This window comes from Typopeltis vanoorti, chromosome 13 (assembly GCF_054136105.1).
Source record: "Typopeltis vanoorti isolate ZY-2024b chromosome 13, IOZ_Tvanoo_1.0, whole genome shotgun sequence".
Classification (NCBI taxonomy): domain Eukaryota; kingdom Metazoa; phylum Arthropoda; class Arachnida; order Uropygi; family Thelyphonidae; genus Typopeltis; species Typopeltis vanoorti.
Window position 1 is genome coordinate 4,629,851 of NC_143561.1, and position 23,208 is coordinate 4,653,058.

General features: G+C 34.9%; 1 protein-coding gene across 3 annotated transcripts in view; it reads right to left on the reverse strand.

Annotated features, from left to right (window-relative positions):
• Positions 1-483: 483 nt before the first annotated feature.
• Positions 484-23,208, reverse strand: part of LOC150099898 (uncharacterized) — a 127,163-nt gene continuing 104,438 nt past the window's right edge. For all 3 annotated transcript variants that reach the window (XM_090403075.1, XM_090403076.1, XM_090403077.1), the window contains exon 6: positions 484-790. In XM_090403075.1, the coding sequence (XP_090259201.1) occupies positions 686-790 (105 nt within the window). In that variant the 3' untranslated portion in view covers positions 484-685. The remainder of the gene's footprint in view (positions 791-23,208) is intronic.

Here is a 23,208-nt window from a genome sequence, read left to right on the forward strand (position 1 = left end):
TGTATAAGGCTCATATGAATTATTGTGTACAGATTTGGTTACCAGGTTTTCATGGTGACAAGGATGTCTTAGAAAGGGTCCAGAGAAGATTCACAAAAGTGGTCAGTGGTCTTTGGGATGTGGAGTATGAAGACAGATTGAAAGAATGTAAATTGCAAAGCCTCATGGATAGGAGGAGAAGAGGGGGGGAATATGATTGAGACATAAGTTAGTCAGGGATGGTTATTCGGTTGACATGGAAGAAATTTTTCATAGAATGGGAGAAGGAGATAGAACAAGAGACCATCTCCAGAAACTGTATAAGGAGGGTGTGAGCAGAGGAGTGAAGAGCAGGTTCTTGAAATTTTTTTTGTTAAAAAATGTCACTCAAAGAATCTAATCCTGAAGTCTGGCAGTTTACCTCAGAGGTACCCTATAATTTTTATATTCTCTCAATACTAACTTCAAGTGCAAAATGCAATTATGCTAATCCATTTCCACACATTTAATAAATAACAAATTTATTACATATAGTTTGTATTACAGTATGACACAATTTCTTATTAAGCTAAATATATGTATAAACAGTATACACTTATATAACTCTAAGGAGACACACACTAATATCTTCTAACAATTATTTACAAGCTTCCAACAAATAATGCATGAAGCGATATGCACAAGCTTTTCATAATGTACTACAACATTACAAATTCATGTGACTGACATCTTCCATGTGTTCATTAGGAGGTTTTGTAAAAGCTGAAAATTTTTTAAAAGTAGGAATACTTGGAACTCTTGAGGACACACCCTGAAATAAATCAATATACCATTTAACACATTATTCAAGTTTCACTATATTATTACACACACTTATTGTGAATTATGGTATTTGTATATATTTTCAAAACTTTATAACAAACAAATCATTATTAATAAGCAACAACAAAAATACCAAAGCAATTGGTGTTAGAATCCAGCATGGAAGAATTTCCATTAACATTCAGAATATTGGAGGAATGCACAGTTATGGAATGAAAATGTCCTGACCAAAGTCCCATAGCAGTAATGCTATTTTGAGATCACCATTGGAAATAATGAAAAAAAGAAAAATTTACTCAAGTGTGCTACCTTTATAGTCATCCTCCTCTTCTGCTCTGAAGGTGCTGGCTTTGGAATCGACTAACTTAACTTAACTAACTTCCTTCTAACTTAACTGAGTTAGAAGGAAGATAACTGTTAAGAATGATGAAAACTTGCTCTCTGAAGAGAGTTAGATAATGATTGATTACTATTACGTCAACACAAACAAGAGGCTGTTCTATGAGTGGAGGGCCTTGAAAGGAAAGATTTGAAAACATGTAGAAATAATGGCAAGGACATCAGGTACTACTTCTGCTCACCCATGTTTCCTTCACTTTCATATCTAGATGACACTATTGTAACATCAATTTTTCTCTTCCAATTCCAAATTTGGCAACCACCGGTTAAATATTGATTTAACCAGTGATTGCCGAATGATTTCTGTAATCCTACTCTATTGTTATCCTTTCCCCAAAATGCCACAGTGGTTGCAGATGGCATTCCAAATTCCTGGGGAATTTAAGCCAATATTTTTGTTGCTAACCAGCATCTCAAAGGCTTCTTAATTTTCTTTTGCACCCAGTTCTGGCACAATTAAGGACTGGGTACTGATCCAATTAATTCCGTGCCATATTTGAAGAGCATGATTTTCTGTAATTAAGGAATTTAATGTCATTTGTATTTTTCTTTTTCTTATTGGGATAATACTTCCTGTTTCCTCAATGATAGAGTAAGTTAAAAGCATTGGATTTTATATAAACCTTAATGGGCAAGGTGTGTGTGTGTGTGGGGGGGTCCTAAGAGGAGCTCGGTAAACTTTTTAATTCTGTGAGTTATTTGAATGTAGCCTTGTAGCCTTAATATTGTATTTTTACAGTGCTTGTTTGCTCTCTCTCTCTCTCTGTATATATATATACATATATATATATACTTGGCTCTCTTAAAAAAAGAAATACAAGATAAATTCTTAAAGGAACGAGCACAATCCACTGCTGTTAACGTTCCTGATTCCACCAAGTATCCTTACCCTAAAGATGAGATTGAGGATAGATGGCAGAAATTTAAAGAGGGCATGAAAAGACAGTAAAACAAACAATTCCCAAATTTGAGAAGAATATGAGTAAACCCTGAATGAATGACAAGATACTGAAAATGATGAAGGAAAGAAAGAAACACAAAAATCGTCCTGAATACAAGAACTTAAACAAGGAGATTAGGAAAGAATGCAGGATTGCAAAAGAACTACGGCTCAACAACAAATGCAAGAAAATTGAACTTTTGGACAAAAAGCACAAAACCAGAGAACTTCACGAAAAAGTTAGGGAGCTAATCTTGAAAAGGGTAAGCACTCATTGCATTGAACATACCAGTGGAAACATCCTAATGGAGAAAGACAAAATAAGGAATTGGAAATTCCTTATAAGGAAATGAGGAGTATTCAAAGGAACGCTACAATCATGATAGAATAGATAAGCCGTTACAAGAAGATTTGGAGGGGACTATTCTTATCTGGGAAGTAACAAATGCCATTAGGATATTGAAACCAGGAAAAGCTCCAGAAATGGATGGAATTATGGCAGAATATCTAAAGGCTTTAAATGATAAGGATATAAGATCACTGACTGACATATGTAACAAAATATACGAAACTGGACACCTGCCAAAAGATTTTAAGCATTCAACATTCCTACCAGTACCTAAAAAATCAAAGACAATCAAATGTGAAGAGTACAGAACAATCAGTCTGATCAGTCAGATAGCAAAAGTTATGTTATATATCATCCTAGAAAGAAATAAACATAAAATCAAATTGGAAATTAATGTAACACAATCTGGTTTTCAGGAAAATAAAGGAACTAGAGAAGGACTCTTCAACATTAGAACTATCATAGAAAGATATCTAGAGAAGCAGAAAGAAGTCTACTTATGTTTTATTGACTACACAAAGGCTTTTGGCAATATACAACATGAACAACTAATCGAATGCATCAAAAAATTAGGAATAGATGGTAAAGATACCATATTACTGATAAATCTATATTGGGAGCAAAGCTTCAATAAAAATATCTGGTGAAACCTCGCCAATTCTTTCCAATTCTTTACCTGGAAATTCAGAGGAATTTCCAGTAAAGAAAGGTGACAGACAAGACTGTGTACTTTCTTGTTTAACCTCTATACTAAAAATATCTTCCAGCAATTACAAGAATTTAAAGGAGTCAGCATAGGAGGCAGAAATATAAACAATTTAAGATAGACAGACGATACTTTATTTTCAACTGCTAGTTGAAAATAAAAAATATCTTCAAAACCTACTAGAAGAGATGCCGAAATTAAGTGAAAAATATGGACTTATTATGATGCGAAACTGGGAAGGATTATTAGTAATAGTGCAGATGTGGTAGCCCTGCAAGAGGATTTGAATAAGCTAGGTTAATGGGCAAATGAATGGGGGGTGTCAGTTTAATGCAGCAAAATGTAAGGTCTTGAGGTTTGGGAAACATCGATGGGATGCTGCATACTCTATGGGAGGAGTTATACTGGAGGAAGTAGGGGAGACAAGAGATCTGGGGTTGATGATTGATAGAAACCTGAAATTTAGGGGACATATTGCAAAGGTGGTGAAGGTAACACAGAGGATTGCTGCAATTATGAGAAGGACACTGACCTGCAGAGATAAAAGGGTTATCATTCCGTTGTATAAGTCTCTGATCAGACCACACTTAGACTTGTTCTTAGATTTGGTCCCCAGGATTTGAAGGGGATAAATTAACTGTGGAAAGGATACAAAGATGGTTTCAGGGCTGTACAAGGATAGTTATGAGGATCGGCAGAGGGAATGTGGACTGCAGAGTTTGGTGGATAGAAGAAGGGGAGGTGATATGATTGAGACTTTTAAGCTGTTGAGAGGTGGTTACAGGGTTGACACTGGGGAGTTCTTTCGCTTGGTTGAACAGAGGGAAGGAGTGATGAGAAGAGGCAATCCCTGGAAGTTATGAAAGGAAACTGTGAGCAAGAGGGTGAGAGTGGTTTCTTTGCATGGAGGGTGGTTGAACTGTGGAATGCACTGCCTGATGGAGTGGTGAGTGCGAGAACGGTCAATGAGTTTAAGGAGTGGTATGATAGATTGTGTTTCTTAAGGGGAACCTCCCCTCGATGAATCTTGACAGACTTAGGAAGGACCTCCCACGATGAGTCTTTTGACTCCATGGAGGCCTGAATAATAATAATAATAATAATAATAATTTCAACTTCAAAAAAAACCAAAACTATGCTGGTAACAAGAGAAAAAGAAAATACCTGATATAAATATTAAGATCAGAGGAAGTACCTTAGATCAAGTAGAGTTATATGTATTTGGGTCAACTAATTACAGAGAATGGAAAGTGTGATAAGGAAATATTAAGAAGAATAGAAATTGCTAGATCAACCTTCATTAGCATGAAAAAACATTCTGACTTCAAGAGAAATTCATGCAAAAACAAGAATTAGGCTGTCCAAATGCTACGTATGGTCAACACTACTATATGGAGCAGAAACCTGGACAATATCAAAATATTGTGAAAATAAACTAAAAGCTTTTGAGATGTGGATCCTCAAAAGAATTCTTAAGAGTCCCATGGACTGCCAAAAAAACTAATTTAGAAATATTAGAGATGATTGGAAAAGATAGGACTCTGTTGAAAACCATTAAGAAAAGAAAAACCATCTACCTTGGTGACATACTAAGGCATGTCACCAAGATATCTCTACATGAATATCTACAAAAACACTTCTAGAAGGAAAAAAGAAGAAGAGGAAGACAAAGAACAGATTGGATGGTAAATATTAAGGACTGGACATTTTGGTCTTCTGAAGAATGTAAAAGAGAAGCACAAAACTGTACATGGTGGAAGCCCATGGTAGTCAGCCTCCTGGAAGGAGATGACATCTGACAAGGACAAGGATATACTCTTTATTTATTTATTTTTTTTATTTCTCTAATCTAAGCAATGGCTATGAACTTATTGTAATCTGTCTTTTTTATTATTATTTTATTTTAGGCTGTATTCCTGTTATACCATTCTTTATAAACCTTTTGCTTATTATCTGAAACATGTTTTTCAGAGCAAATAGAGCTCTATTTTTGAGGGTGATAATGACATAGTTTTTGTGTTGGATGGTGATACGAGTCTTTGTATTGCCTTGCATGCGTGTGTGTGTAGGGTTATTGTAGACAGTGAACAATGGATAGCATGAGGGAAGCCACACGACATGTCAAAAAAGGGAAATGTGTTATTGTTTTCAATTTCAATGGTGAATTGGATGCATCTATGTTGCTTAGAAAGTGTTTAAAGTTTGGTAGCCATGGGGCTAAATGCCAAATATATCATTAACATATATGTGCCAAACTGGGTTTTAGAGTCCTTAATCTAGAGCTCATTGATCAAAATCTTCCAAAGAAAGTTAACATGGGGGTGAGCTCATGGCCACACCTTTTTTGTAGGTAGAAGGTATTTTGCAAAAAAATAAGCAGAATTCTCATCCACCTTCCAAGCACTAGTTCAACAGACAAAGCAGCTGAATCAAACAACTCAGCTTACTGCAAGTGGCTTGCATATCAGCTTCATACATGCATTTATTGCATGCTTCATACAGCCCTTAAGCATGCAATAAATGTAAAACAATGATCAGTAAATCTAAATCTGACTTCATAAAGGCCAACAGCAGAAAACTTGCTTCTTGTCTAAATGGAAACTGTGCCTTCTGGTCTCTCGCTAAGGACATTGGATGCAACTTCTGCTCACCAGTGCTTCCAGTGCTTTCTCATCTGATTCAGCACTCAAAGATAAAACTGACCTCCTGGCATTACTGTTTGCTTTTCCTCCAATTCCTGCATAGATGACCAAGGCAAATTGCTTAGTACTATACCAGTACCTGAACACCATATGCCTCTTGTTTTTTGGGAAAAACACATCAGGAGAATAATAAACAACTTGGATGCTAAAAAAAAAAGGCCTTGGCATCTCTCTAAATGTATTTAAACATTGTGCTCCAGAGCTAACACCTCCCTTGAATCATCCTACAATACTTAGCTGACTTATCCCAATGCATGGAAGCAATCATATATTTAGCCTATTCTAAAAAAAAAGGGAGATAAAAGTCTATCATCAAACTATGGATCAATCACCTCCTCCTCAATCCTCACCAAAATAATGGAGAAAGTTATCAATGGTCAACTTCTCCACTACCTAGAGTCCTACCAGTTAATCAAAAACCATTAGTATGGATTCTAAATCAAAGTCCACAGTTGACCTCTTGGCCTAAATAACCCACCATTGGACACATGCTATGGAAAGGATCTGGAAAAACATCTGCTGTTGCTCTTGACTTGCCCAGAAAGAGGAAATTAACATCCTTTGTTCTACCTGCCATCCTCTTCTGCAATTTGGTAGCAAGCTTTCTCTCTGGTCATTCACTACATGTCATGGTAGATGACTCCTCTCTTTTTGAGCTTCTCCACAAATGCAGGATTGCTTCAGAGTTCTGTTCTATCACTTACTCTTTTTCTACTATATATAAATGACCTATCCTCAATCACCATTAATCCTATTCACAACTTGGGTGATGATAGTACTCTCCATTATTATATTACTATTATTCTTAAATACAAAATTAATGACAGAAAATCTCACGTAAAAAGTTTTTTTAATAGTATAATTTTGCCTGTATCAGGTAACATGTACTGAAGGCATCTTTAGTACATGTTAAGCTCAAATTAAACAATAACTGACAATTCCAAAAAGTGCCACCTAAGTAGCTAGTGTAAGATAACTAAAAATGTCAAAATTTCCTAACAAAAAAAAAAAAAAAAAAACTATATATACAATAAAACATTAGGAAAGATTAGCTGATTTGTAAAGTACTATTTCCCATAAAGGGGATAGACGTAAACCATCAGATCCATTCAAGTTAGGAGAGTGGACCTTTCATACCTTTTTAGTTATCTTACACTAGCTACTTAGGTGATGCTTTTTTGGAATTGTCAGTTATTGTTTAATTTGAGCTTAACATGTACTGAAGATGCCTGTGACACACAGGTGAAAATTATACTATTAAAAAATCTTTTTACATGAGATTTTCCGTCATCAATTTTGTCTTTATATGTCTACTCACGGTATTCCCTTATTAAGAGTTACTATTATTCTTATTACATGACACCTCCAAGGAGTTCAAAGACTCATCAAGGGAGGGCACCTACTCTACAACTCTATCTCCACCACTCAATCCACCAACTACAGTGAACTGCAACATCTAGACCAATGGCATCTACTGCCCACCACCACTAGTATTTTCACAGACAATCACACAAACATCCATGCCCACTGCAGGATTCAAACCTGCAGCCTTTTGGCTGGCTAACCACTTGGCCAACCAGGCTAGCATTGTTTCAGCCTCATTACATCACACAGCCCAACTTGTTAATAATAACAAGAAACTATAAACCAAAAAAAAACTCATGTTAAAACTTATTTATTTGTAAAATTTTCACCTGTGTCATAGGCATCTTCAGTACACAAAAGAAAATGGAATGGCAATTAAACAATAACAGAAAATTCTAAAAAGTGCCATCTTAGTAGCTAATATAAGACAACTGAAATGTTCAAAATGTTTTTCTATCAGAAAAAAAATGCTGCAGGAAAAACATTAAAAAATATTAATACTATATTAAGAAAAAATAATAATAAATAAAAAATGAATTATGAGTTAGGAAAGACTAGCAGATTTAAAAAGTACTATCTTCCATAAAGGGGATAGATGTAGCCAGTCGGATTTGGAGTAATATTTCAGATGTTTCTTTGTAAAGACATTCTTCTAAGGAATTCAGCAAGTCCAGACTGTTCAGGCCCATAATATTTAATATAAACACCTCCACAGCACAACTGGAAGTACAACAAGACCTGTGTCCTTTGACTGGAAAAGACCTGGGTTCGATTTCCATCGTGAGAGGGAAATCTTTATCCAGGCTTTTTCAATCAAAGGGGAGTTAACTGATCCCATATGGAGGAAGAGTCCAAGGATTCCATGAAGATGTCAAGTAATAATAATAAAAATAAGATTTGTATTCTTTGCAATAAATAAAAGCAGATCTTCCAGTTTTTCCATAATAAGACAAGCCACAAGAGCAGGGAATCTAGTAGATGCCTGGAAAATCAAGAGGTGGAAGCTTATCCTTAGGAGACATGAAAAAGGTGGAGATTTTTCTGACAGGGCAACAGGCAACAAAAATGTTCAGTGGTTTTAAAATATTTGCTATGCATTCAGAAATGACTTGAACATAAGGATAGGGAGGTAGTTATTTCTTCTAGAGTAGAAGAGGCAGAGATTCCATAACTGTTAAATGTTTTTTTTTTTTTTCATGAAGAAATCATTATTGTAAAAGTTTAATGTAAAAGTTTATCCACATAAAGAATGAGCATGATGTAGTGAGGTCTTAACGGTCCCAGCCTTTTGACCAGGATGGTGATGAGATTCAGCATGAATATAGCAGCCTGTATCTGTAAGCTGCCATCTGGTTGACAAAGAATTAGTAGATCTAAAAAGGATATTTGGTTATCTACTTCCTTTTCTATGGTGAACTGGATCCTAAGATGGAGTGCATTTATTTTGTAAAGGAACTGCTGTAACTCAGAGGAAGAGCCATTCAGAATTGCAAAAATGTCATCCACATATCTGTACCAATGTGTCAGTCTAGGTGAAATATTTTTGAAGAGATCTGATGGTCAGCATCTATCTCCTTTATGGGAGATATGAGAGATTATCAGATTTAAAAAGTACTAGCCATATTATATTATTATTTTTTTTTTTTTTTCAGTTAGTGTTTTAGTTGTTTTATATTACCCACTAAGGTAGTGCTTTGTAGAATTTTCTGTTACTGTTAAATTGCCGATCCTGTTTTTTTTTTTTTTTTTTTTTTTTGTTTTTTTTTTTTGCATACTGAAAATGCCTATAAAATTCTGTAGGCAAAAATTCTACAAATGAATAATTTTTAAAATGAGTTTTTGTCCATTTTATCCTCCTATCCTTCTCATCTATCTAGGACAGGTTGAGTCCCCTCCTAATGAGGGATTACTGGCGTATTAATGCAGCCAGTTTGCCACTTCTGCTGCATCCCATAAGGGTGATATTCATGACTATATCTGTGTATATGTTCAAGAGCTAGTTTGCCTTCTTGCAGGATGAAAAACCCCAGATAAACTGGGGGGGGAGGACCCTGCTGTCCATGCCCAAGACCGGCTAACTTGGCTATGGCTGAGGAAGATCCTTAAGCTCCTCACCTCATCAATGGGAATCAAACCTAGGACACTCCTTTCCCAGCCATATGGTTGTGAAGCACATTGCCACTAGACTAACTGTACAGACAGAGTCGGCGCTAGGGTCTTTGCCGCCCGCATGCAATGTCTATCTAAGCGCCCCTGTAATGATCCAGGCGTGTGTGTGGTTCTTTTACGATAATAAAAATTTAAATTATTTGAAATTTCTTAAATAAATTTTGACAGAACAGCCACAAGTTGGTTTGCTAAATGTAACGAACTGGGGGTGTTGACTAGGCAGGATAATCATTAAAAACTCAAATATTCAAAAAATTCTCAAAAGTTATTCTCAAAAGTTAAAGCAAATTTATAAAGCTACTTCACTTTAATCATTGAATATAATGATACATGGATTATAGCCTTCTCACCGACCCGAATCACTAACAAAATTAAAATGAATTTTAATTAAAGTTAAAATTTATTTGAACTAAAGTTTAAAAAATTCTTGCATCTTACTAAATTCTTAGTAAGTTGTAAAAATTTTTTAATAATTTTTATAAGTGGAACTATCTTTTAGGAAAATAAAAGAAGCTCAAGATAGATGAGAAAATAAGAAAAGAATTCGGAAATAATAATTAAAACATTTCATTAATATTAATATAAGTATTCAAAAAATAAAAAATAAAATCTTTACAGAATAACAGAAAATAAATTAAATTACATAAATAAACTTGAAATTTTTTTATTAAAATTTTAGGGTTCTTGATTTCATATTCACCAAATTAGAAATAATGGTCTTAACGTCTTCGTTAAGACCATTCGTTAAGACAATTCCGCACATACATCATTTTCAATAGCTATTAATGCCAAACTAACAAGCCTTTTTTGTGACATACTTGTTCTTAAGTAGGTTTTAATCAATTTCAACTTGGAAAAGGAACGTTCACCGCTCGCTACACTAACAGGTAAGGTTAATAGTATTCTTAAAGCAATTGAAAAGTTAGGGAAAGATAAATTATTGGACACAATAAAATTAAGAATATCGAAAGGGTTTTGAATATTTAAATTATCCTTTCAAAAAATATCCCGGAAAGCACATAACTCGTCATATAGTTCTATTGCATTTACGTCTCTATTGTCGCCGTCCATCAAGAGAATCTCTAAATCGTCACAATTTTTTCGTAACTCTTCGTTATTAATTTGTACTAATCTATACAATAAATTGAAATTATCATAATATGTTTTTAGTTGTTCAAAACGTTCTATTAACGAACACATTGCAACGTCTAGAAGTGTATAAAACACATTCACTCTAAATTTATCTTCTGGCGATTGTGGCGTTTCGTCATGATGCTCGTAGTCAAATTGTCGTATCTTCTTTCGTCGTCGAACTTCCGTACCAGTTTTAAATTCTTGTTCTCCATCTACCTCTTCACTCAGTTCTTTTGCACTTTTTAGAACTTCTTTAAAATTTATATCTGATCGATACTCTTGTAAGAATATTTTTAAGTTTTCGATAGATTCTAAAGCAAATGTAACGTTCATATTTTTGTCTTGAAGCATTTTACTCACAGGGTTTATTCTGTTAAGTAAATCATGCCAAATTATAAGAGAAAAAATAAATTTGTAGTCCTTCATTTTAGCACATAATGTTATTTAAAATTTCAAAAAGTGCATCGTAAATTTCTCCTAACTGATATCGTAGAGGGCGGATTGCATTAATTTTACTTTCCCACATTTCTGATGGCTGTTTCAATGCTAAATTTTTTACGAGTTTTAAAAGGATTGCCCAACATTTGTAAGAGAATGAAAAGAAATTATGTATTTCTTGAATAATTGCAAAGAAACTAATTGTATCTGCAATCACTTTGGCTGCATCGTTAATGATTAAATTTAGAGTATGAGCAGCACATGGCACGTAAAAAGATCGAGGCTTTTTGTTCAAAAGCAAATTTTGGAGCCCATATTTTTTCCCTTTCATATTTGCCCCATTGTCATACCCTTGACCTCGCATGTCTTCAATGGGAATATTCCATTTTTCCAGTTGTTCCACTATTGTTGCACATAAACCACGTCCTGTGGAATCTGATATATGTGCAAAACCTAAAAAGTTTTCCCTGATCTTGACAATTCCATTGTCACAGGAAACAAAGCGAATAATAATGGTCATTTATTCTGTTTTACTTGCATCAGGTGTGCAGTCTAAAATTATGGAATAATATTTAGATTTTTGAATTGATAATAAAATTGTATCCCTGATTGCATTACTTAAAGTTTCCAATATTACATTTTGACTGTCTTTACTCAAATAGTGTACTCTATTGCTTCCTTGCATTTTCCATAATGGGATCAAACTTCGCAAAGAGTTTGACTAATTTTAAAAAATTGCCATTATTTCTTTCATATAATTTATCAGATGATCCACAAAAAGCTAAATTTTGGCTACAAAGGAATTTTATAATTTCAGTCAAGCGTTCTAAAACACTCGTCCAATGTTTCTTTTCCATTTCATACATGCTTTGAGTCTGGCAATCAATAGGAGTTTTGTTTTTTAAATTTTTATCAGGTTCCTTCCATTTTAAGAAATTTTTCATGTGAGTTAAACTAGTCTTATGTCTATGCAAAGTTGTACTTACATTTCTCCAATCGTTATAACCTTCTACAAGACTACTTGATTCAGTACGTGCAAAAAGTTTGCAACAAAAGCAAAAAAACAGAATTTAAAGTTTCGGAATAAATGAGCCATGTTCTTGGCATGAGCTCCTCGTTTTCCATTTTTCTATGATAATATGTGTCGCCAAATTTACGACAATATGTATCTCTGGGATATATTATATTTTTCTTTTGAACAGGCCCCATTTCAATTAAAACAACTTGTAATTTTTCATCAATATTTCCCCATTCACCTGGATCTTCTAAATTTAAAGAGACTAATGATGTGTTAGTTTCGTGGTCATCTACAACTAAATCTTTTCCTAACTGTTTTTCACTTAAATCCTGCGTCTTGTTATCTTGTTCAACAGTTGTAATAGTACTTTCATTCAAACTGGATGATGTGCATGGTTCGTCAACTCTGATTTCTGATGTATCGAGTTGGTTACAATCTGCATCAGAATATTTTAATATTTTAACAAATTTATTAAGAGCCCCAGTTTGTTTCTTAATATCTGCTTTTTTCGCAGCATGATGCTTACGATTTTGTGCGAAAAATTAAAAAAAGATAACTTTTTTTTTTAATTTTTGATTCCATTTCTATTTTATACCCACAAGAAATTATTACACAACACGACACAGAGATGAAACAATAGTCTGCACTGCGCTACTGTAAGTAGCCTATTGAGATGCATACTGTTATAAATCTACTGTTGCTATCCTGTGATTACTGCGACATTGTAAAATTTTATTATTATTTTAACTTTGTATACTTGTAATTTCTATTAATTACTTGTGATGTCTTTTTTCTTTACTTTATACTTTATTCTCCGTTATTCTAATGTAGCTGTGCACGCTTTCTCTCTCTCAGAATCTCTCTTGTTTATATTATTACGTGCTATGTTTACAAGAAAGTCAAATAACATTTATTTACAATACTATGAAATGTACACGAATTTAAACATTAGGGAGATTGCTTTCTCTATCCTTCTATAAAAACTCTTTAGCAAAATTTAGAACCTTTTTTCTTCAACTTTAAAATACTTTCTTTAACACAAAATGTTATCTACTTTCAGTTTACAAATGTTCCTTATTAAACTCCAAGCTTACTCGCAAAGAGGTTACCTAAATCTCTCTGTTAAGTTATCTTTACAAATTTGATATCAACTTCTAACATGCCAATTGATTCTCTTAAGGACACTTCTTAACCTTATTAAACATTAAACATATATCTTAAAAGTCTTTCTAATACAACTATAAGAGGAATTATATAAAAGTTTTGAACTTACAAAGGCTCTGTATCTCACAATTAGTCAAAAGTCTTTCACTAAAAGTTCTATGGCAATTCTTTCATCTCAGATCTTCATCTGGAATTTTGGCTTCGGCTATATCAATTAGGAATGTAGCGGGACTCGTACAATTCCGGAAAAATGTTATTCTCCCACGGCGAAAAGAAAAACTTACGAGCGAAGGTACTTCGGGAAATTTGCCTCACCTTTTCTCCTCTACTTGGGCTCGCTGAAAATGTCTGGACGACTGCCGTTCTCAAGTAGCTTGAATTGCCGCCTCTAAGAAACTGAAAATGCCACCTCCAAGAAAAATGAAACTGTTGTCAACTGTCAATCAGGATCCCTCTGGACTGGAAACTTTTCTCTTCTATGGCGTTTGAGACTTCTCCTTTTGGCAATTTGAAAGCTCTGCCTGTGGCCTAGAAGTCGTTTCTCTCTAGCGACGTCTCAAACTAAGAAGCTCCTTTCTGGAAGCAGAAAACTCCTCTCTCAACCAATGTCTGGATCTGGGATGCTCTCTGACGATGTCTGGAACCGAGCAGCTCTGTCTCTCTTCGGCAACGTCTAGGACAGGGCAGCTTTAGCAACGTCTGGAACCAAGCTGCCTCCTCTTTGACAGCATCTGAAACCGGGCAGCCTCTCCTGTCTCTCTGTGGACATCTCTGGAACCGGGCCCCCCTCTACTTCTGCAGCAATCTCTGGATCCGTGCAGCCCCGTCTGTTTGCTTCAGTCCCTTTTTATTATACCTCCTCTGAGACCTTGCATGACGTTTGGCAACTCCCAAAGAATCAGTATGATTCTTTCATCTTAAGTTTCAAGTTCGGCATGCCTTTTGTTCTCCTCTGCTTTCTTTTAATTGTAAGTTGGCAGCCATCAGAGAGTTGTTTGAACCTTTCTGACTGACTTAGCAGATGTTTACACTTAGAGCCTGCAAGCTTTTCTCATACAAACAAATTTTAATAACAATCTTTCTAATGCTGCCATGTAGATCTATTACATGCAGCTTCGGCGATATAAACATTGCCTTTATTTTTAGCACTCTAACATATTCTTATTAAAGCAGTATATACAGTTAACTGTCAGAGTATTATTTACAATAACATCTAAAACAAACTATACAGAGATAAACAAAGTTTATTTTTACAATATTCACATGGGACTTAACCTAAGTAAACAATTGAATGTAATGTGCTTTGGAATATTTAAGCTACAATCGAGTTTTTACAGTACCATATGACTGGTTACATAGCAGCAAATGTTTTGTACGAAAATTCGTTTCTGCGCATAAAAACCGTTCACTGTTTCACTTTAGATTCTGGAGGCAAGCATTTAGCCTGCTCTCACTGCAAAATTGTAAACAGCTGGCAATATACAATTTTTTAAAAATTTTTATTCGGTGTATCTGGCTTATTTATTTTAATATTGATCATTCTAAGAATTTTTTGTTTTTATGATAAAAATTTTGTTTCTTAAAAATGAACATATGACCCGTGCCCCGGCGCCCACTTCGTAGCGATGCCCACATGCACCACATGCCCGCTTCCGCCGGCCCTGCATACAGATGTCCATTTTATAGTTTGTTATTATGATATCTACTCATAGCATTCCAATATTGAAACAAGTACTCTCCATTCATCTTGCTCATTTGACAAACTATGCAGTGCTCAGACATCCCAAGATTTGAGATCATCATCAATCAGTGCATTAAACATTGCTTCCCATACCCTCCTTCAATGAGTCAAGGACAATCTGGTCCCCTTCAATGTCACCAAATCACAGTCTTGCCTTTTTTTTTTCTTCTTGCAAAAGGGATCTCAGTAATACATAAATCATCAGAGACAGTCCAAGCAGAGAGATCTTATCCTAACATTTACCTCCAGCCTCTCTTGGAATAAGCACATTACATCTAAAAAAAATAGGCATTCTATTCTGCTCAAGGTGCTATTTTTCATCCAACCAGCTACTAACCTATACAAATCTGAAATTCACTCATCCTTAAAATAGTGTTCACATGTGTGTGTGTGGGGGGGGGGGAGTTCACCTAAAACTTTCCTAAAAATTCATGCTGCTGTCCAAAAAAGAGCAATTCCACTCATAGACGATCGCTGCATTACACTCACTTCAACCTCTATCAGAGATGCAATGTTTCAGCACTGTGTCTGAAGGTCCTACCATGGTCACTACTACACTGAACTGGCAGCCATCATTCCTCTGCTTTTTGTTAGGCCTGCTGTAAAACTCGATTGTAGCTTAGAAATATCAAAGGGCTTTACATCGATATTTACCGAGGTCAAGTCTCATGAGAACTGTTACAACCTTGTTTGTATCTATGTATTTTATTAATGTAAATAACCCTATGGGAATTGATTATATTTATCATTTTAACTAAAGTTTCTAGGATGTCAAAAGCAAAGGCAATGCTTTGCCATTGGAAGTTTTGTATAATAGCTATGTATAAGAGCACAAGAAAGTTGTTTACGATGAAGTGTGTGAGAAAGTTGTTTGCGAGCTCTGTGCATGAACACCTTCAAAGTTAGTATCAAAGAGATCTGCTAGTTTCAGAGAAGTTTCCGCTGCCCGACAAGACAAAGAAAAATAGAGTGCATGGAGGAGAAAAAAGAAGGGGTCGGCCTTAAAAACGATCAAAAAGAACCGCCGATTTCTTCGGGGTTTACAACCCTTGGTGCATGGTCCCGAGAAGGCAAAAATAAAGAGGACTGAGCAGTACATCAGTAGGAGAGTCCAGGTTCAGTTGCTGAGAGAGAGAGAAAAGGAGAGGTCCAGTTGCTGACAGAGGAGAGCCGAGATCCACTTGCTGAGAGTGCACAGGCGAAGCGCTGTTACCGAAGAGAGCCATAGGCAGTTGGCGGAGAACCAGAAGCAGTCGGACCCAGAGGAAAAATTGGGAGAACAGCCAATGCCAACTGCCGGTCGGATGTCCTAGTGCTGCGGGAAGTCAACCGAAGCCAAAAGCTGCAGAACGATCTTCAAGCCTGAATGCTGAAACTTCTTGCCTGAACTTTTGAGCACCGGGAAGATTGCAGTCCAAGACCCGCTGATTTTTCGACAAAGCGCCCCCTGAAACAAGACTCTCCCAACCGGAGACCTAAGGCCAGATGAAAGAAGAACCATAGTGACTTTGATGCAGGACTTTTGGAAGGTGTCGTGACAAAGAGCCTCCATAAGTGTGTCCAACCTTTAATGTACATTCTTTTTGTAATCTAGGATATGTCATAGATGGACTGATAAGAAATAGTAATAAGAAATATCTATAAGAGAGTCCTCTGATTTGTTGTTAACTGGAATATAAATTGTAAGATAACTTGCCATAACTAGCTAATCTCTAGAGTTCTCTGAGTTGTTAACTAGAATATAAATTGTAAGAAAACTTGCCATAGCTAATCTCTTTATGAGTAATTTAGTCTCGGCAATTTGATTTTTTTAAGCAAAGAAGTAACAGAGTAATTATATATATTGTATAGTCATTTGATATTGAAAAGGGAAAGTTTGTTTCTTTATACCAAAAATACAAAGGATAGGTAGAGAAAGAAACCTCCCTATCACTTATTTAATGTACTTTGGTTTTTTTTTTGTAAATAAATGTGTTTTAATTATATGTTAATAGAGTGCTGCCTAATTGTTTATTTTACAATGCACTGTTCCTAAAAAAAATTATTGGACTCGTGAGCGGGAAACCAAGTGAGATAGCCGAAGCGTACAGTTAAGTGCAAATAGACCACGACTGTTTGTGTTAAAATTATACCGAAGGAATTTGTGTTAGAGAAAGAGAGAGAGAAATCAACCAGCTATATTACTGAGTTTTATGCCAATTAAAAGATATTAGTGGTGCAGTCTCAATAAAACAAATTTTCTAGTATCCATAGGCATAAGACTTGTAGTGCGAAATGTAGTATGCATTAGTATAAGCAAGAAAGGTTACGAGAGAGAAAGCGCGCACTGCTAATTAGAATAACGGTATTCCAAAGGCACAGTAACCAAGCAGGCTTTATAAATAACAAGTAATAGCAAGAAGTAATAGTACACATATTACACTGCTTCTCAAGCAACCAATCTACAACTCTTCAAGAAATACGTCAATAAACTTCTTTCTCAATCTTCATATGTACTTCACATATGGCACTGATGTGCTTATAGGTTCTTCAACCTCTCACATATAGGGTTAATATAAAAAAAAAAAAACATTTACAAACTGCACATTATTCTTGTTTCATAAGCTATGCATTGATTTATGTATACCATATCAACAAGCTTACAGTCTTTAGCTGGTCACTCTTGTTTTTCACTTCTATAAATCTTTCATATCCTTTATTAAACATTACTAGCCATCTATAAAATCATTTTTACTCAAAATTACAATATTTCACTTTCCACTCTTTGTATGTAATAGGTTAGTGGTGGCGAACCATTTTATGTGCGTGTGCCAAAAATTTACAAATTGAGTTGCTGATGTGCCTTTGCATGCCAAAAATTTACCAATCAATTTGCTGATGTGCCGGGAAGTTTTCAATAGGGAAAAAATTAATAGAAAATTAATCTAAATTTATCATCACCATCATCATCATCATCAAATTCCTGCCATGTACCCTCAAGGGGTGTACAGGATATGACAGTACTACATGAAAAAATTACATCATTACTAACTTCCTATCTACAATTTTCCTCCAAATCAGTCTGTTACTTGTCAAGACTCCAACATTATCAGATCTTATATTTCTATCGTCTAAGGCATTTTGTACCGTATCAATCCACCTATATCTTGGTCTTCCTCTGGGTCGTTTTCCTGCTAACCTGGCAGAGAACACTTGTTTTGCTAATCTTTCCTCTCCCATTCTATGTAAGTGACCATACCACCTGAGATTAGCTCTGCTAATGCATTCCTGGATGCTGTCAATGTCAAGTTCTTTCCTAATATCCTCATTTTTAATATGATACTGCCATTGATGCCATCTATTCATGCCTCTAATCTTTCTCAGGACTCTCATATCTGCGGTCTCTAGTCTTTGGTCAAGTGTTTTACTTCTGACCCAGCTCTCAGATCCATAAGTTAAAACTGGTTTGAACACTGTCTTGTATACAGCTAATTTAGTGTTCCGACTAATTTCTCTCTTATTCCATATGAATTTATTCAATTGACTTCCCACCATACCAGCTTTGCTGATTCTGTTGTCTATTTCTATATTTAATTTACCATCTTCAGTAAAAATTGTGCCAAAGTAGCTGAAATGTTTTACTTGTTCCACAGGTTCTCCATTCACAACACAGTTGACATTTTCAATGATTCTGCCTATTTTCATTGTCTTTGTCTTTTTATTGCTGACCTTCATACCATATCTATTACAACAGCTATTCATTTTAGTCAGAGAATCTTGCAGACTTGTAGCGGATTTATTTAGAAGTATAACATCATCCGCATAAAGCAAAGAGCTGACATTAACATCTCCAATTTTGATATCAGGTTTAATACCACATTCCTTCATAATGTGATCCATATAGATAATGAATAACAGAGGGGATAATGTACATCCTTGTCTCACACCAGATTTAACATTAAACCATCTTCCTGTTCTTCCTTCAATTCTAACTGCTGACTTACAACTCAAATAAAGACTAAGTATTGCTTGATATAATGCCCCATAACTGCAGCGTATTGAATAGCTTCTCTCTTGGCACCTTGTCATATGCCTTTTCCAAATCGACAAAACTTAAATACAGATCTTTGTTATATTCCCATGCTTTCTCGACTATTTGTCGTAAAGTGAAGATCTGATCCTGACAGCCTCTATTTGGCCTGAATCCAGCTTGTTCTTCCACAATTCTTCTCAACCGTTTCTCAAGTATACTTGCATAGATCTTGCCAGGAACACTCAGTAGGGAAATACCTCTGTAATTCTCACATTCAGTTTTATTTCCCTTTTTATATATGGGTACTATGAGAGCTCTACTCCAATCATCGGGAATTCGTCCCTCTGTCCAGGCTTTCTGAACTATGCAGTGCAGCCATTGTAAGACTTTTATACCACCATACTTCAGCATTTCTGGTCGAATATCATCTACTCCTGCTGCCTTTCCACATTTCAAGCCTTTGATGGCTTTTTCTACTTCAAGTATGGATATGTATTCCTGACTGCATGCCTGGTCAGTGTTTTTTATCACTATGCTGTCATCACTGCTTGTTTCATTTAGCAGTTTTTCAAAGTAATTACTCCATACTTCAAGGATATCTTTTTCTCCTGTTTTCATGTCACCTTTATCATCTCTAACTCCTTTTACAGCACTCTTTCCTCCATTCCTAAGCTTCTTCAACAACCTCCAGAATATTTTGCCACCTTCTTGATATTTATTTTCTATATTCTTGCCAAAGTCCTCCCATGACTTTTTTTTAGCTAGTTTTACACACTGTTTAGCTTTCTTACATTTGTCTCTGTATTCTGTAAGAGCAAAAGCTGACTTATTCGCCAGAAACTTTTGATATGCTTTCTTCTTTTCCTTCACTGCCTCTTTAACTTCCTGTGTCCACCAGGGAGTTCTGATTTTTTTATCCTTGCACACAACCTCACCACATGCCTCTCTGGCAGAATCAATCAATGTTTTCTTCAGAGTTTGCCACTGAATCTCCAAGGTTTGATTCCTGTTCTCAAACTCTTTTATTTTATTTTCAATAATCTTTCTGTATTTTAGTCTACAGTTCACATCTGAGAGCTGCTCAACTTTTATTCGCTTTAAAACTTTCTTACATGTTATTCTTTTCAATATGAAATTCAATTTTATCCTGCTCAAGACTAAATAGTGATCACTTTCAATTTCAAATCCTCTGTACACTCTGGTGTCCTGCACCAGGGAGAAAACATCACTATCAACAATAACATAGTCAATGAGACTTTTCTTATTCCTAGCCTCTTCTCTCCATGTGAATTTGTGCACATTTTTATGTTGGAACATGGTGTTAGTAATAACCAGTCCATGTCCTGAGCAGAAATCCAACAGATATTTGCCATTATTATTAGCTTTGCTCTTTTCTCCAAATTTTCCCAAAATATTTTTGTATGTCTAACAATCATTTACTACTCTGCTATTTAGATACCCAACAAGGACCAACTTTTCATTTTTCATTGTGTCAGTTGCTTTTTCTAAAGCCTCAAAAAATTCCTCCACTTCTACCTTAGTAGAACCTTCTGTGGGACCATAGGCAAAAATAAGTCTCATTGTCCAGTTCCCCATTCTCATATTTGCCCGCATTACTCCACTTGAGACTGACTGCCATTCAAGAAGATTAGCCTTGTATTTTGTGTTGAATACTATGGCTACTCCTTCTTTTCCTTGATTGGCATTGTCTGAATATAACATTTTGTATTTATTGCTCAGAAAGATCTCGCCAGTTTTTATCGTTTTTGTTTCAGTCACCCCTATTATGTCGATCTGGTACTTATCTAATTCCTCAGCTAGCTCCATTTCTTTGCCATTCAGGCTTCTTACGTTGATAGTACCGATCTTTAACTCTGGTGATGTTGAGTTGGGGTTTGTTTTCAGATTTGTTCCAGTATCTAAATTTATTTATTTTTTTTTTCTATATATTTATTTATATAAATATTTATTTATTTATATATATATTTATATATAAATATATATATATATAAGATTATATTTATATATATATATAAGATTTATTTATACATACATAAATAAATCTAAATTTATTTATATATAAATTTATAATGTTATTCAGTGTAAAAATGATTATCGTATTATTAAATTGATGTTTCAAGGATACTTGCGACATAAGACTGAATGATATAATCACGTAATCACAAGAAAGATATTTATTTAACCAAATATTTCGGTCTGGAAATAGCAGACCATCGTCAGTGGTATTACAAGAACAGTTTAAAAAATACAAGCTAGAATACTAACAATAGATCGTTAAAATTAGAAAACGCCGCGTGATGTTATATCACTAAGTATGAAACGGAATATTTTGAAGTAGAAACATGACTGAATTTGCTATTAAAAAAAAAAAAAATTAACTAATGAGTAATCTTGATTAGACTTTCCCAGATTTGCATAAAGTTTACTATGGAATTAGAAGAAAACAAACAGTTATCTTTTTTAGACGTTCTCCTCATCCGATCACCTTCAAATATTCTTACAACTACAGTATACAGGAAACCAACATTCACAGGTCATTATATTCTTAAAGAATCAGCCCATCATCCATGTCAAAAAACAGGAATTATAAAATGCCTCATCAGAAGAGCCAAAACTAATTGTTCTACTTTTGATTATCTACAGAAAGAACTTTCTACTATCCAACAACACATGAAACTCGATGGCTTTTCTGAAAAAAGTACTCAACATCTTCTCAATTCTTATAACCCTCCACAAAACAACAAAGTTTCAATACGTCGAGTGCCTATTCCTTTTATCTCCGGTATTTCAGAACCTATCGCAAGAATTTTAAAGAAATATGATTTAACAACTACGTATTCACCTATTAACAAATTGTCTTCTCATTTTCCTTCTCCTAAAGACAAACGCTCAACTTTATCTCTTCCTGGAGTTTATCAAATTCCATGCAACTGTGATCTCTCTTATTTTGGACAAACTGGACGTTCTCTTGAAAAAAGAATTCAAGAACATCAATCATCCATTCTTCACAACAAACCTGAAAAGTCTGGATTGGCTCAACACGGGATTGAAACTGACCACAGCATCCTTTGGTCCAGGACTCGCCTCTTACATAGATCCCATTATAGGTTCGAACGTTTGTTCAAGGAAAGCGTGGAGGCCTTGCTCCATCGTCCCAACCTGAATCGTAATGACTGTATATCTATATCAAAAATCTGGGAAATTCTAATCAAGATTACTCATTAATTAATTTTTTTTTTTTTTTTTTTTTTAATAGCAAATTCAGTCATGTTTCTACTTCAAAATATTCCGTTTCATACTTAGTGATATAACATCATGCGGCGTTTTCTAATTTTAACGATCTATTGTTAGTATTCTAGCTTGTATTTTTTAAACTGTTCTTGTAATACCACTGACGATGGTGTGCTATTTCCAGACCGAAATATTTGGTTAAATAAATATCTTTCTTGTGATTACGTGATTATATCATTCATTATTAAATTGTTTTCATTATGTTGATTTGGAAAAAAAAAAAAACTAGTGAGAAAAATATTTATGCATTGTAACTCACCATCGAAGTTAGCTGAGCAAGGAAAGCAGCAGAAGAATATCAACTTGTCAGGGAAACGCTTACCATATTTACTCGAAAATAACTCGTCCTCACGTAGCACTGGCACCCCTGATTTTACTTTACAAAAAAAGACATTAAAAAGTGTTGCATATGCCTCACACACCAATAGCCATTATACTGCAGATGCAAGAAAAACAAATAGTTTTATTGTATCCCTGATTAAGGTACAGAGCCTTTTGCAGTCTGTGTAATATATTTCTCAACAAATAGTGCAATTACAGACAGCTGGAATAAAAACGGCGCTAACTAATGAATCACATCCCCCTCTCACAGAAATTATGCTGTATAGACTCAAGCAAAACCATATGTTGCACAGGAAACACAGTATCTAACTAAAAACTATTGTCCAATTTTTCAATTATATGAAATAAGTGCTTGTTTTATTGCATTTGAAATACTTGATGTCATTATGACAGCTCACAAAGGCTAACTTCAAATAAAATTCTATCATGAATTGAAATAAGCCATATAATGCATGTGTGAGTTCCTGTACCAGCTCAAATGCAAACAAGCAGCAATAAAATTCAACCAAAGGTTGAAACTTTGTGTGAGTTGAGCCCACCAATAAAGAGAAGTTCCGTCAGAATGATAAATGACACACCGTCATGAATGTGTTAAAACTAAGAAATATATAGTGAA